This window comes from Marmota monax, unplaced genomic scaffold (genome assembly GCF_021218885.2).
Source record: "Marmota monax isolate L192 unplaced genomic scaffold, Marmota_monax_Labrador192_F-V1.1 WCK01_AAM20220418_F8-fsc00129, whole genome shotgun sequence".
Classification (NCBI taxonomy): domain Eukaryota; kingdom Metazoa; phylum Chordata; class Mammalia; order Rodentia; family Sciuridae; genus Marmota; species Marmota monax.
This window is the reverse complement of record NW_026693811.1, coordinates 3305704-3321748: the sequence shown is the minus strand read 5'-3', so window position 1 is coordinate 3321748 and position 16045 is coordinate 3305704. Positions and strand designations below refer to the sequence as shown.

The 16045-nt window shown below is 34.9% G+C and overlaps 1 protein-coding gene across 2 annotated transcripts in view; it reads left to right on the top strand.

Annotated features, from left to right (window-relative positions):
* The first annotated feature begins 2624 nt into the window (after positions 1-2624).
* Positions 2625-16045, top strand: part of Fap (fibroblast activation protein alpha) — a 74825-nt gene continuing 61404 nt past the window's right edge. The window contains exons 1-3 of one of the 2 annotated variants that reach the window (XM_046462270.2): positions 2625-2860; positions 4099-4278; positions 4601-4685. In XM_046462270.2, the coding sequence (XP_046318226.1) occupies positions 4273-4278; positions 4601-4685 (91 nt within the window). In that variant the 5' untranslated portion in view covers positions 2625-2860; positions 4099-4272. The remainder of the gene's footprint in view (positions 2861-4098; positions 4279-4600; positions 4686-16045) is intronic. The other variant, XM_046462269.2, reaches the window with a different exon arrangement.

The following is a 16045-nucleotide window of genomic DNA, read 5'->3' as shown; positions in this document are numbered from 1 at the left end:
CTTCCTATTGATTAAACATTTCTAAGGAGATGTAATGTTTGCATTTTTAAACTACATAGAGGCACAGATTTGTCTTGAGTCTGTTTTCTCAGCACTCAGTGAAATGAATTATTTCTCCTTCTTTTCTGACCCAATTCTGATAGCTAACTCTCCTTGCCTCAGAGAACTTGTTCTATTTATGATAGGCTAATGAACCACTGACATATAATTATGCATTTATGAAGGTAGTAGGTACCAATTACAAACTGGGAGGCATGCTTCTTCATAGTTTTTTTTTATGTTACAATTGTAGTTTTAGAAATTAGATCAGATTGAAAAAGTTATTTCAGCTAGATCCTTTCTCATTGATACTATGTTGTATCAATTCTTCCACATCTATACTATATTATCGTTATTATGAGTTTGAATTTTAAAGACCTTAGGACTCTTTTTAGCTTGGGTCTCAGAAGTCTGTTTGATGATAGATATTCTGATGAGTTCCTTAAATAAGAATCTGAAGGAAGATTCCTTATTCCCAGGCAGTGTAGAAATATTTTTACAGTTATGTTTAAGCTGGAACCTTCAATTCTAACAAAGTTCTAAAGAACTTAACCAACTTTAGACACAGTCATTGTAGAACGAGACTGGTTAATAATGTACACTGAGGATGTGAGGATTGTGTGTATATTAGCTTTAATGATTCTACCATCACATTTTTAGGTGTCTTTCAGGAGAAAATCAATGAGATATCATTTTAAATTAAAAAAAAAACAACTCTAAATTCAACCTTAGGATGTGTAACAAAGAAGCAATGTAATATAGTGACTTTGGGTCCTCTTAGAGTCTTGGGCAAGTTACCAAAGCTTTCTGGACTCTGTTTCCTGTTCAACAAAATAAGTTGGTTATAGGTTGAATGAAATAATGTTTTAGAGCACTTTGTATATAAGAGTAAATAAGAAATGTTTATCGAACCGGATGAATCAAGTGAGCAAGTTTTTAAGAGATCTAAGGCTTTTTAGGAGCAACTTCTCACTATAAAGAGTATAAAACCAAACATTTTATTTGCTCATACTCTTTATTTATAACTGAATCTTAAAACTTTTTATAGTTTTTGATTAATAAGTAAATTATTCTTTCTTTATTTCCCACCCCAAAAGGAAGAGAGAGAGCATCTTTATTTATGCTGTCAGCTTTGTCTTACCTTTGTATTCTAGGAATGTATATGGGATGCATTTCCTGGGAATATGGCAAATATATAATGGTTATGAGTACATAGCTCTATGAAGCCCCCTTCATAATCTGAGGATTTATTTTGGAGCTTATTTATACCATGTGCCTACCAGAATGCCATTATATTCCAAAACAAGCCATATAGAGGGTCCTTCTCTGAAAAGAGCTAGTTGATGAACCTTATTATCCTGATTCTTGACCCATCATCTCTGTTGTTTTTATAGGGTTTATAGATCTAGAATTGCTTTCTGAGAAAAATTTTAGTTCTGACAATGGCTAGATTTGAATTAAGATTATAAGCATGTGTTATGTGCTTTTTCTGTCCTTCCTTCCAGGTATATGCAGAAATTACCAACCAACCAGGGGAATCTTTCTACTAAGCACAAACCCAGCAAAAGCTCCCCAAAACAAAAAGAAGCAAATATTAAGAATTTAACTGCCATACTTGTACAAGAATGTGTGCTCCTTAGTGATACAGACTATGTCTGATTCACTTTTGTCTTCCCAACATGTATGTTAACTGTAAAGTAAGAATACGAGTCAGTCCCAGTGGCTTGGGGGACTGAGGCAAGAGGATTCTGAGTTCAAAGCCAGCTTCAGCAACTTAGCAAGATCCTAAAACAACTCAGTGAGACCTTGTTTCTAGTAGAATATAAAAAAGGGCTGCCAATGTGGCTCAGTGGTTAAGTGTCCCTAGGTTCAATCTCTGGTACCAAAAAAATAAAAAATAGGAGTCAGTTTCCTTAGTGGGGGTGGGAGGAAGGGAGAAATTTAGAGCATTTTCATTTGGACTCTAAAAGGAAAAAACAGTAAAAATGGTAAAATATTTTAAAACATTCAAATTTTCATGGAAGTCTTTGGAAACAAATTAGAATGCATCCACATTATCTCAAAGGCATAGGTACATGTAGCTCTGTTATAAACCATATATTCCTAACCCATGAAATCAAATGGAAGAGCTCTTGACATCTTTATTTCCATAATCAGTTTCATTTTCCTAAAACAATTCAAACTAGTAGAAAATTTCCAGAATTTACACTTTGACTCACCCAAATTTCCAAGGGAAAAAAACAAACAAAATTAAACATGTTTCATCCTCAAAATTTCCCCACTTACCAATTTTTTCAACTTAAATGTGACCCTCTTACAGCACCCCACTTTCTCTTAAAGTTTGCCTGATGAGGCACACACACTTTTTGGACACACACACTCACCTGTAGAATCATAATAGTTTCTCAGATGAGTCACATGTCAGTACATTTTTAATTGGTAAAGCTAATAATATTCATTTTAATTACACCCTAATCATTTATTGGTGTCAGTTTCTCTCCACAATGTGAAATCTTGCAAATCACTCTCTAAAAATCACTTGTGGACTTTCGGGCTTTGGCAGGCTGGGACAGAATTTCTGAGAACATACTGTGTGAATGTTCCAGAGAAGGCAGTCGATCTGAGAGGACCCACATGGGAGCAGTTTATCTTGGACCAGGCTGGTGACTTGTATCTTGGATTTGAGTATTTAACGATCACATGAAGATAAAGCCTACCTCACACATTACTCCTAATGATTATTCAGTTTGTAAAAGTAGGGGCCACCAACTGCAGACAAGGGGTCTCATCCAGGAGCTGCTGTGGATACTTTCCTCTGCCAGTAAGTGCTTAATGACTCATTTTCCTCAACAGAATTTTCATAAGGCTGGAATTCAGGGAGGGATGTCTGGAGAATGTCTGAAAAGAAGTTCACAAGCCACTGTCCTGGTTTTTGCTGAAGAAAGCACCCGTGTCAGCCAGACTAGTTGACTAAAGCAAACAACTGATTTCAGTAATATGAATGATCCATGAAAGGTCACCATGAAACTTGTTTTAATCAGGGTGAAAACAATTTAAAATTCCAAAAAGAAAATTCATTAGTGGAAAAATTAAAGACACAGTAGGTTAACAACTATGTTCATTGGGAATCAGAGAAGTTGTCAAAGTGAATTGCATTGAACCTGTCAGAATATTCCAAGAGAAACTGTTGTGCATGTGGGTGTTTTAATTTAGTCATTTTACTGATCTGTCAACTTGACCGATCACTTTGGAATTTTGTGGACTTAGCCAAAGTGAAATTTTACATAAAACTATTCTTTTCAGATGCTTCTTTATTTATTGTAAAAATTTTTATAATCACTAACTCTTCTCCTTTCTCAGAAGATATTCTGAGAGGAAAGCAAAAATACCACTCTTGCAAAGCCATTTCCATTCTTCCAAAGGTCTGCTGGTAAATTATTCTTACTGATCTTTCCATCTTTCTAGCCTGTGCAAACACACCTAACCCATACTAAATTTCACCAGATGGCATTTTATTTCTTTAAAGTAAAGCAGCCGTGGGTTTAGACAGTTGAATTTTTAAACTTCTGTATTTACTGAAAGTGCATATGGTGCTATATGGACAAAGAAATTGTGCTGAAAGAAAAACATTTCTGTCTGCAGTACCTCATAATCTCCCAGGGGAGAAAAAAGTGCAGTTATATGGTGTACTTCTCTCAAAATCTATGTCGCTTCAGTGTTCTTCTTCTGCTAAAAATTAGATATGTGTATAATGACTATATCATGTAGATTTATTATTTTATATTCATCTTTCAGTTACAAATAAAAAGGTTATATAAAACTCAGTGACTTACCAAAGCAATCCATGAGTGATTTCGAAAAAGAAGCTTGAACTTGTAAAAAAAAAAAAAAACAAAAAAAACAAAAACAAAACAAAAAAAAAAAAACCTCTGTATGTCAATGTAAGCAGATGTTGGTGTAGAATTTACAAGGATGAGAAGGCTATAAAATCTCCCTTGAGCCACTCGTAGTTCATTTCAAGGCCAAGAACGCCCCCAAAATCTGTTTCTAATTTTACAGAAATCTTTTGAAATTTGGCACAGTATTCAAAAGTCCGTGGAAAGAAAAAAACTCTTGTCCTGACTTCGGCTTCCAAGTAGGAAGACAGACTTGCTTCTTTTCAACGGTTTTCACAGATCTACAGACCCACGCTCTACAGTCAAAATTAGCTAACTTTCAAAAACATCTGGAAAAATGAAGGTTAGTATGTGCACCCTCAGTTATTGCTAAAGAAGGTTGGCTGGGTTGAGTGTGATCAGAGTTTCTATTGTTCAGAAGGTGAGGATTTGTATATGAGTATTCACTTCCTGGAGTGGGTTAGGATTGGGAAAATGTTCTAAATATACTATAGAAACATTTGTCCTTGCAGAGCTGGAAGAATTCCAGCAATTATTGCCAGATCAGTGAAGGACAATTGAAAGCTTTATGGGGAAGGAGAAATAGGATTTACATGTAATCAAAATCTTGCCACTTCTGTTTAGCAGAAACTACATATATGCCTAATTTTCTTTATTTTATGTAGACATGGTTAAAAATTGTATTTGGAGTTGCTACCTCTGCTGTGCTTGCTTTACTGGTCATGTGCATTGTCTTACGCCCTTCGAGAGGTAAGGAATTTCTCTGATTTGCTCAGTCTGCCTAGAATAGCTTGGAAAGTGCACTAATGCGTGATCACAAGTGGTTGAACATTTCCTAAGTGCTTATTTTCCAAAGTGAGGCTGTTATTTCTAAGAAGACATATAAGCTCACAGATATGTGTTGTGTAAAACCAGAAATACTGAGGAATTTAAGGCATGGGCAGGAAGAGATTTACAGTGTTATTTCAGCAATAGAAAAACCTAAGAACTATTCTGCATCACCCCCACAACCCCCCAAAAATATATGCATATTTTAAATACATGCTTTGATAGGCCTTTAGAGGCAGTATTTTTAACTAGCATTGTTTTTTTCATTATTAGGTTTATCTTAAGGAAAGTCAAAATGAGTAAGAAGGAGTAAGAAGAGTTAAAATAAAATTTATGGAGTTTTAAAATAACTAAATAGTCTTTCCAAAGGAAGAAGTTGAAAATAGAACTCTCAGAAATAGCTGTATACAACAAGTAAAATTGTTCTATGTGCAGTAGAATCGAACAATTAAATTAGAAGTTTAAATATAGTTGAGCCAGCATTATGATTAGTGATAAATTGATTCCTTTTACAAAAAAAGCTTAGTTTGACATTGATCTCAGTTGAAAACTGGGAGATTCTGTGGGCTGAAATTGAAGCTAGTTTTAAATTATGACTCTGTCTACAGATAATACAGTCATACTAAGGGAATAGTTTCTTTGTATGAAAATATTTATAGAAACTTGAACTTCTGAAACAGAAGAAAGATAGAACAATAACAGATTTTGTGCTTTAGATTCTAGGAAAGGGGAAATGTTTGTACCAACAAATATCAAAAGTTTATGACAGCCAATGTGGGAAATATTTTTGGTGAAAAATAGCTGATCATAAAGGAAGGTAGATGACACCTCCAGCCAAAGATCTTAAAAACAAAATATAGAAAATAATTTGAAACATCCAAAATGCTTAAGGGATTTTTTTCACAGATTTGGAAAATGAATGCAGATTAGCAACATGCAAGCAGTGTTCTCAGATCTTCAATTAGATTTTTAGTCTGTATTCTGCTAGCACAAAACTGTTGAGATGTATGCAGTGTGTGTCCATATACTTCATAAATTTTCAAGTTAAAATTGTTTTTAAACAGGTGTCTCTTCTGCATCCTTTTAGAGGCACATTTCCCACCTACCAACAATTGTCAGGTGTTGTGTTAGATCTAATGACCCTTTGAATATTAAATCATTACAAATCAACTCATAATTTTTAAAGAAATTCAGAAGTACATGAAATGGACACTTTTCTCCCTCAGAAATAGATGTTCTTAGAGTGAAAGTATGTGGATTTTATTTGGAGCATGCCTCTCTGTTCACAGGGAAGGAAGGATTGCACTTCAGAATTTGAGTTATCATTTCTAATAAGAGATACACTACATTTACACATTACCAATATTATATAAGCATACACACAAAGAGACATTTGTGTCATTCCATATAATCCCATTTATACCCTCTTTCCAAGTTTAGATTTGTAGAGTATACACATAAATTTTATGTTATAAATCATATATAATATAAAAGTCTGATGTATTTTATAGCATAGTTTTCTGTTTTCAACTGGCAAGATTACACTCAGAGTAATTTCATGATAGGGTGAAGTAATAAAATTAATTTTAGTATTCATTCAGAAAGAAAAATTATGAATAAACTGAGAACTCTGCTTTTATTTCTTTTTTCATTTATAATATCAATTTTTTAATTTTAAATTTGATGAAGAACTTCTTTTGAAGTCACATAAATATACTGTAAATGGGACCAATCATTCCCCTGCTTTCGTGAGCAGGTTGGGGGCAGAAGCCCAGCTTTCCTGGTGTTGGTGTCACAGGCAGCCCTGGTGTCGGATGCACTGGCCTTCTCTTCTGACTTTCCTCCTTTCTTATCATCCCATGCCTCAAGCATCCAGGGCCAGGTTGCCAGGCCCAGTCTTTGCTCTCACATTTGTCCCATGCCTAGTGAGGATTTAAAGTAGAAAGGCAGAAAAGGGAAGCAGGCAAGGAAAGGATCCTAGAACTTGAAGCCAAGTAAGCATCTACTTGGGCTGCTTCTCACACTTCAACAAATATCCATTACCTCACATTTACCTCGGGTGCCCTTGTATTCTTAGCCCAGAATTTGTAAGCAACGTAAGAACAGTCTTGAGAAACTTGAAGAGAGACTTACGGAACATTCATTCACTCATCCATGTGTATACTGATGCGTGAAGTCCCACTAATTTACCTGGCCACCATTGGCCAGTTGCAAGGGTTCTAGAGATGCAGCAGTCTTGATTTCCCTCCTTTACCCTTGAAAGGTAAAGGAAGACTTTGTGAACCCAAAGATAAAGATACCTGGTCCACACCACCATCACCAGAGAAGGATTTCTATCATTCCCCACAGGTCTAAGTGAAAAAAAAAAAAATGAGAGGGTCTTTTCCATGAAGCAGTAGGGTTCACAGAGAGCCAGTCTCAGGATTAAAAGTGTTTGGAAGGAATTACACAGGATGTTAGGAACAGATAGGAATGTGCAATAGTGAAATGAGAAAGATCCACTTGGCTCACATAATAAAAACATCTAAGGAGTACGTTTCATCAAAAAATCTAAAATAATCCATTTTTTGTTTGTCAAAATGGAAAACACACATAGATTTCTACCCTTTGGTGCCAAGTTATTCTCCTTGGCCTCACCCTACACCACTTCTATTGATTTTCATTCTCCTTTCCACTTCCATTCATTTCTTATCTTGAGATTCTTCTTACTGGGCAACCTCCTCCAGTGTGAAGATGGAACCCAAACCAAGCTCCCCAGCTCCCCCTTATTTTTTATTTATATATATATATTTTTTTAATTTTTGGTACCGGGGACTGAATTTAGGGGCACTTAACCAATGTGAGCCATATCCCCAGCCCTTTTTTTTTTTATTTTGAGACAGGGTCCTGCTAATTTGTTTAGGGCCTCAGTAAATTGCTTAGGCTGGCTTTAAACTCACTATCCTCCTACCTCAGCCTCCCAAGCCCCTGAGACTACAGGAATGCATCACAATGCTGGGTTCCCCCTTGTTTTTATTGATCCCGAAGACAAACATGTAGATCATCTTCTTTCTAGAGATTTACAGAGGTAATGAAACAGAAAAACTAGAATTGGAATGTTACAGAGGCCCCAGAATTTATCACATAAATTCTATATAGCTTTTCAGGGTTTGTGATTTCTAGTTTCTGAATTCCTGGACTTTTGTCAAAAGGAATTGTAGGAGCTATGTACCCTTTCCTTGGATTCTACTGAGTGTAGATTTCTTCACATGGTGATGAGCAAACATTAAAGAAATGTTCGCTATTTTTCTAAAATTTTTAACATGTAGCAGATACTTGGTGAATGGTAGTAGAGTTGCTCTGTGTTCACTATCCTGATTTACATATACACAGACACAGGCCAAGACGGGGAGTAGGCACTGCTGCTTGATGGATTTCAGTTTTCAAAATGTCCCCCTTAATTCTGAAAGTAGGAAGTCTTTAATCCTGAATATCTTTGCTGTCCCTGTGTATGAGGTGATCTTAGAAGAAAAGAAGAAAAAAGTTAAAGGGAGGATGAAAAAACGGAGAGAGCTAGGAGGGTTATGCAATATGAGTTAAGTGCAAATTCACTGGGTCTGCCTTGGGGTTCTCAGTGAAGGGAGAGCCACTGCTGGTCTAGCCTTAGACCACCCTAGAGTCCTATTGTCCACCTTTACATCCTTTTGCTTCTACTGTTGTTTACATTTTATTTATTTATTTACTTATTTATTTATTTATTTATTTATTTTAGTCTGAAGTATTTTATACAAATTTAGATTTATTACCAATTTCTAGAATTGCGGTTTCTCATAAAAGGTTACATTTTGGGCTTTTAAAAAACATGTAGTTGTTTATTACAGCATCATCCTAATTGTCAGTAGCAAATTTTGCATTTGTCTACTTGGGTTACTAGTACTACAGACTAACTAGGTGACTTAAATAATAGAACTTGATTTTCTCATTGTTCTGAAGACTGGAAGTCCCGGATCAAGGTGTCCACAGCTTTGGTTTCTCTTCAGGCCTCTCCTTGGCTTGTAGGCAGCTTCTCTGTGCATGTACGTCCCGCTGTCACTTCCTCTTCTTATAAAGACACTAGTCCTATTGAATTAGAACCAAAACCTTATGACCTTGTTTAGCTTTAATCAACTCCTGAAAGCTTCTATTTTCAAACATAGTCACATTTGGGGTCAGGGTTTTAACCTGTAAAATTTGGGGGAACACGACTCAGTTCATAACATTGGTGGTCAGTGAAGGCCTCTCTGAGATGGTGTTTCAGCTGGGGCCTTGAGAACAAGAAGGGCAAAAGCTGGGGACAGGCCCCCAATGTAGAGGAAAAGACAGGTCCTGATACAGGAAAGTGGGGAGTTCAAGGAACCCAAAGGAGACTGATGGAGCTGCGAAGCCAAAATTATTTAAACAAATTAGCAAGTGAAATAGATATATATTTATTTATCTTATAAATAAAAGATATAGCAATAGATTCATATTTATGACTATATACATATATATAATGTATATCTAAAATTAGCAAAGTAATACTTGATATAAAGTATTTCAGAAGATATCTAAAGTTATAGGTAATTTTGATAGAACAAAGATTATTATTTTCTCAGAAGAAATATTTAGAATACCTACTACATTTTAGTCAGAAATATACTGTTGTTGTTATTATGATTATTACTGCTATAACCCCAAAAGTCACTTTTGGTACAGTAAGACATTGCGAAATGTGATCATCTTCAAAAGAGATGTGAATATGTTTTTAAGATTTGAGATTTCCCAGTATTAACATTTAGAGCTGTAGAACAGACTCCCTCAAACTTTGGAAGAGTTTTAAGCTATTTATTCAGTGTTCTTTTGGAGGAAACATGAGGGGTCTGCAAGGTTGAGGAAAAGGCTCAGAACATTCATGTATATAAAAGATCTTTTGAGTTGAGTGTAAATAAATAAAGTTCATAGATTATATTTCTCTAATTGGCATTTGGATTTTAAAATCACAGAAGATGAATCTTGGCAAACTCTTTTTGAGTTTTGCCAAATTTTAGATATTAAAAAAAAAACCTCCAAATCTTTGGATGATTCCTATCATGCAGACGAATTTACCTGTCTCCGATTTCCAAAGCAAGTTGTGCCACAACTATTATAGGAGCATCTTATCATAAATAGACCTTTAGAAAAACATGTTCAAAGATCAAATCAGGAATTTGGAATCATGTCTAAATGTTTTCGAAAATCAGAGACTGTTCAACAGAACCTTAAGATGTATCAATAATCAACCAGATACAAAGTGAAGTGATTTTTCATATAACAGTTAATCAAACACCAACCAGTTTCCTTTTACTTTTTGTCATTATATTTAGAGCAAAGAATTTGGTTTTCATTTCTGATATCCTTATGAATACAAAAAATAAGTAGCAAAAACAGGATAACAATATTTGTTAAGTTTAATTCTAATTAATAATAAAAAGAATAATATTGTTTAATATCAAAATTAAATTTTTCATACGGATCATAATTTTATACTTGGCAGAAAAATCACTGTGTTTAGAAGTTTTTAAAGGGCTCCTAAACTATATATTAAACAACTATATGTTAAACAACTATAAGTTAAAAAATCACATAACTGTTGGGCAGTTATAACAACTGCAACAAATATATGTTATATGTTATAACAACTATATGTTAAAAGATCACATAACTGTTGGGCACAGTGGTGCAGGCCTATAATCCCAGTGACTTGGGAGACTGAGGCAGAAAGATCACAAGTTCAAAGCCAGCCTCAGAAACTTAGCGAGGCCCTAAGCAACTTAGTGAGTCCCTGTCTCTAAATCAAATATAAAAAAGGATGGGGATGTTGTTCATTGGTAAGCACTGTTGGGTTCAATCCCTGGAACTCAAAAAAAATAAAAATAAAAATCAGATGACTTAGATGAAGTAAATTTCTAGGAAAATATTCATTATCAAAACTTATACACAAGAAATTGAAAACCTGAGTAGAACTATAATATGTAGTTAGGTGTTATGTAGTCATTTGAAAACTTCCCATGAAGAAAATACTAAGCCCAGATAGTTACAGTGGCAAACTTTACCAAACATTTGAAAAAGAATTATTACCAATGCTTAAAAAATTATCCTAAAAACCAGAGCAATTCTCAGCTTGTTCTTTAAATCCAGTGCTACCCAGATACTAAAACCAGACAAACACATCATGACTGGAGAAAGCTGTAGAACAACATCTTTAATAAATATAGATGTAAAAGTCCTGAAAAATAATAGTAGACCAAACCATCAATATATAAAAAGGATTATACACCAAGGCTAAGTGGGATTTCTCCCAAGAACATAAGGTTGTTTTAACATTAGAAAATTAATGTAGTAAGTCTTCTTAGCAGGAAAAAAGCAAGAACCACATAATTATTATAATATAGAAAAAGGAGTTGTCTAAATTCAGCATGCTTTCATGATAAAAACACTCAACAGAATAGAAACAATGCAAACTTACCCAACCTGTTAAAAGGTGTCTATAAAAATATCACAGTTAAAATTTTCAAGGCTTTCCCCTATAATCAAAAACAGAAGACTAGTTTGTCTGCTCTCACTACTTGTATTCAAGATTTTATCGGTGGTTCTACACAGGATGATTTAGACAATAAGGTGACATACAAGGTATGCAGGCTGGAAAGGAAAAAGTAAAATAATCTCTATTTGAAGATGACACAATCTTTTTTTATATAGAAAATTCTAAGGAATACACTATATACTTAAGAGAACTAAAAAACATATTCAGCCTAGTTGCAGAATACAAGATCAATACATAAAAATCAAGTGTACTTCTATACTTTTGAAATTAACAACCAGAAAATCTAAGTAAATAGAAAGATGGCCCATATTTATGAATCAGAAAACAACACTTTTAAGTTAATGACAATGCTTCATAAATTTATCTATCAATTAAATGCAGTCTCTATCCCAATTCATTTTAGTTTTTTATAGAAATTGTCAAGCTGATCTTCAAATTCATACGAAAATGTAAGGTACCCAGAATCACTAAAGTAATCTTAAAAATAAGCAAACAGAAATCATAATTCCCAACTTTGAGACTTACTACAAAGGAACATAATCAATATGTGAGGTACTGGCATACAGAAAGATATGTAGATCAATGGAATAGAATTGAGGGTCCAGAAATAGTCTTATATTTGTGGTTAAATGATTTTTTTTTAATAAAGGTGCCATGACAATTCATTGAGGAATACCTGAAGAAGTAGTTATGGAACAACTGAATATCTATGTGGGAAAGAACATTGGACCTTCCTTTCGCCATAAACAAAACAACTCAAAATGGACCAAAGACCCAAGTATAGGAGCTAATACTTTAAACTTATAGAACCTAGGAATAATTCTTCAAGTCCTTGAGTAGGCAATGATTTCTTAACTATGATCAAAAGCATAAGCAACAAAAGGCAAAATACATAAGTTCGTCTTCCTCAAAATTTAACACTTCTGAGTTGCCAAGGACAACATCAAAAAAGTGAAAAGACTACCCACGAAATGAGAAAAAAATATTTGCAAGTCATATATCTGATAAAGGACTTGCATCCAGAATATATAAAGAACTCTAACAACTCAATAGTATAGAAAGGCAAATAGCCCAATCAAAAATTGATAAAGATATGCATTTCCCCAAAGAAGATATACAAATGGCTAATAAACATATGAATGATGATCCGAACTTATAGTCATTAAGAAAATACAAATCAAAGTCACAGTGAAATACCAGGAATGAATTGCTGGGGAGTAATTAGGCAACCACCTAGGTGTGACATAGCCTGACCTTGAGGGTCCAGTAGAAATGGAGAAAAGCCGAACAGGGAGAGGTTTAGATAGAATTGTCCAGGTTGGCTGTTGGACAAAGGCAGTAAGAGAAGAGGGGACACAAAAGTCTCTCCCAAGTGTTTGAACTGAGGAGTGATGATAGATAGTGCCATTTGTGTACAGAAATCTGGAGGAGTGTGGAATTTATTTCTTAGCACTGAAAGTACCCATAATATATGCATGTGAAGATATTAAAAAGGAAGTTTAATATCCAAATACACATCACCAATGCAGAGAAGAAATGGGGTGGGGCAGTGACAGTAAGGGATGGATTAACCCAAATATATACAATAGAAACCTCAGGAGAATAAAATGACCCAGGAAGGTAGCTCTTCCTTAGGCTTCTAGCAATAGCCATGAGACCATACCACAATTTAAAGTAGAGTTTAGAGGAAGATGAGCTGCCAAAGGAGACTAAGTGGGTCTTGAAAACTAGGTGAGGTTTACTTTCATCTTTAGAGTCACCAAAATGACATTTGCCATTCATGTTCTTATGCATGATATTGACCATATCCCAGGAATGTTGAAAGCTGTTAAGTATTATGAAAAAAAAACCCTAAATTAAAATAACATAATATACAAGCAAGCTATTTTTTTAAAAAGCCTGACAGTTCTCTTTGAATAATTTGTTGCTCTGTATTGTTTGTACATACCATGGAAAATCACTTTCAGAATTGAGAGCTTAACCTAGGTTGGGGGGGTGGGGGCATAGTTATTCTACCCCATTTGTGTGTTGCTTAGTTCTTGACTTTATTTTTGTATTTGTTATAAGTTGTTGTCATTTTATTATGTGTGCTCTTACTTTAAATGACAGTACAGTGATAAAGTGCACAAGCTATAAAGTTAGATGGAGCCGAATTTAAACCAGACTTTTACTTCATTCTTTGAAGATACTGCCTATACTTGTATTAGTTAGCTTTTGTGTCACTATGACCAAAACACCTGAGAGGAACAACTCAGAGGAGGAAAAGTTTACTTGGGGATTATGGTTTCAGAGGTGTCAGTCCATTTCCCAGTTTGTAAAATGTTGTTAATAATGATCTGTATCTAAGAATGTTGTTCTTCAGATTTAATGGTACCATGTGTGTAGAGAGTTTGCTACTGACAAGTATTTGGTAAATTATAACACTTCCTATCTCTGGCATGAAATTATCTTGGATCCACTTTTTTTTTCAAAAATTGTCAATCTTGGCCCAAATTTTGTCACAATAGCTTATAAATTGTACATATCCCACCCTCATTTTTCTACACTTGCTCTTGTGGCAAGTTACTCCAGAAATAAAAATGTCCCAAACTGACCGTTGGAGATGATGGCTATTCTGCAGAGCCAGCAGAGGGACTGGTGTGGTGTTCCTGGGACCCACCTCACATTCCTTGGAGTGGTATCTAAGCATCAATTCCAAATCAAGTGTGAAAGCAGGAACAATAGATCTGCCAGCCACTTGAGTGCCCACTTAATAAAGCCTATTTTTTTTTCATTTGGTTTATGATAAATATTAGAGCTATTACAAAATTTCTGCTCTGACACTTCTATTTTTTCAGAACTAGGCAATTAAATCGCAGAAACAGTTCCAATAAAGAAACACCAAGTTTTAAGAAAAAAACTGGGAGAATAGTGAATCATTACTTGCTTGTGAATCATTTCATGAATTGTAATCTCTTGGATACATAACTGAAATAATTTTCAGCTTTGCTTTAATAAGTTGAAAATGCAAATAATTAAAGCATGGTTAATTAGAGTATTTAAGCAGTGTATGCGTAACTATGTTAAACATGGGCAAAATCAAATTTCAGGGCACTGTCAGGAATTAAGTGTTAATCAAGTAAGTATCAGAAGAGAGAGATTCTTTCAGATTCCTTTCTGATTTCTTGGAACTATTAAAGTTTATAGATGCCAAAACTATCCTTCCAAAATAATCAAATGATTGTATTTTAACATCAAAATAATATTTGGGAAGGCACATGAAAATCCATTTATTCATCCAGTATAATGAAATATTTCTCAGGTAACTGGAACTTGTTCAGTGAGTTTCATTCTTTGAAGATACTTCTTATACTCGTTTTAGTTAGCTTTTGTGTCACTATGACCGAAACACCTGAGAGGAACAACTTAGAGGAGGAAAAGTTTACTTGGGGCTTATGGTTTCAGAGGTGTCAGTCCATTGCCAATTCCATTGCTCAGGGCCTCAGGTGAGGCAACACATCAGGGGGTAGGACCCAGCCTAGAAAGGCTGTTCAGCTCATGGTGGAGTCATAAAGCAGGGGAGGGAGAAGGGGCCTCAGAGAAGATGCACCCTTCTAGGGGACACCCCAGTGATCCACCTACTCTAGTCACACACACCTTCCTGGACACTTCACCCAGTCAGTCCATTCAAATTAGGATGGACAATTACAGCTCTCATAATCCAATTATTTTACCTCTGAATATTCCTGCATTAACAGGAGTTTTTGGGGTCTCTTCATATTTAAACCATAACAACACTGATTTACACACACACACACACACACACACTAGAAAATAATGACCCCTACACTTTTCCCCTAATCTTACTTAAATCTAATTTGGACCACAAATAAGTCCCCTTGCCTTTTTTCTACTTCTCCATGGTCAGCAAAGAAAATTTACCTAAATAGCAGCCCACTGTAGGCTATGAGCAAGTTCACTGGATAGGAGCATAAATATTAAAAGAGACTGTAACATTCCTTGAGAGATAGCAATACTTGATTATGTGGGCCTATTCTTTGTGTAATGTGCGCTGTTAACAGACTAGCTTCAAACACCTATCAGAAGTTTAGTCAGGGAGCAATTCCATCTATAGGCACAGGAGTACATTAATCAGAGTGCAGTTACTAAAATAGTTTAATTGGGACTCTGAACCTTTGGAGAAGAATCATCTAGGAGACCTGGTAAAAGTTAAAACTGCCAGGATATCCCACCAACCCCTGCCCAGGATTTTTGATTTAGTATGTTTGAGACAAAGACTAGAAATCAATTTTTTAAATATGCACTTCACATGGTTCTAAGGACCATGTTTGGATAAATATTTACAAATACCTCCAGCAGACCATGTATATGAAATTGACAATAGGGACTAGAGGGTAGAAAATAAGGACAGGTAAATCTTTGAGGGAAAATCATAAAAAATCAAGTAACACAATATCCATGAAGTTAGTTTATTTTTTTTATCCATCCAATATTTATTGTGATTCCATATTATGTAAGTACTATCCTACCTTCTGAGCATACAATAGAAAAATCAAACAAAGGCTCTACCTTCATAGTTAGAGACCTATGTCTTGTCAAATTTTTTGCTATATAAATAACTGAGGTAAAAATTATGTTCAATAAATTAAAAATGGAGATAGTGAAAATCCATTGGCATTTCCATGGTACCCAGTTGAAGATC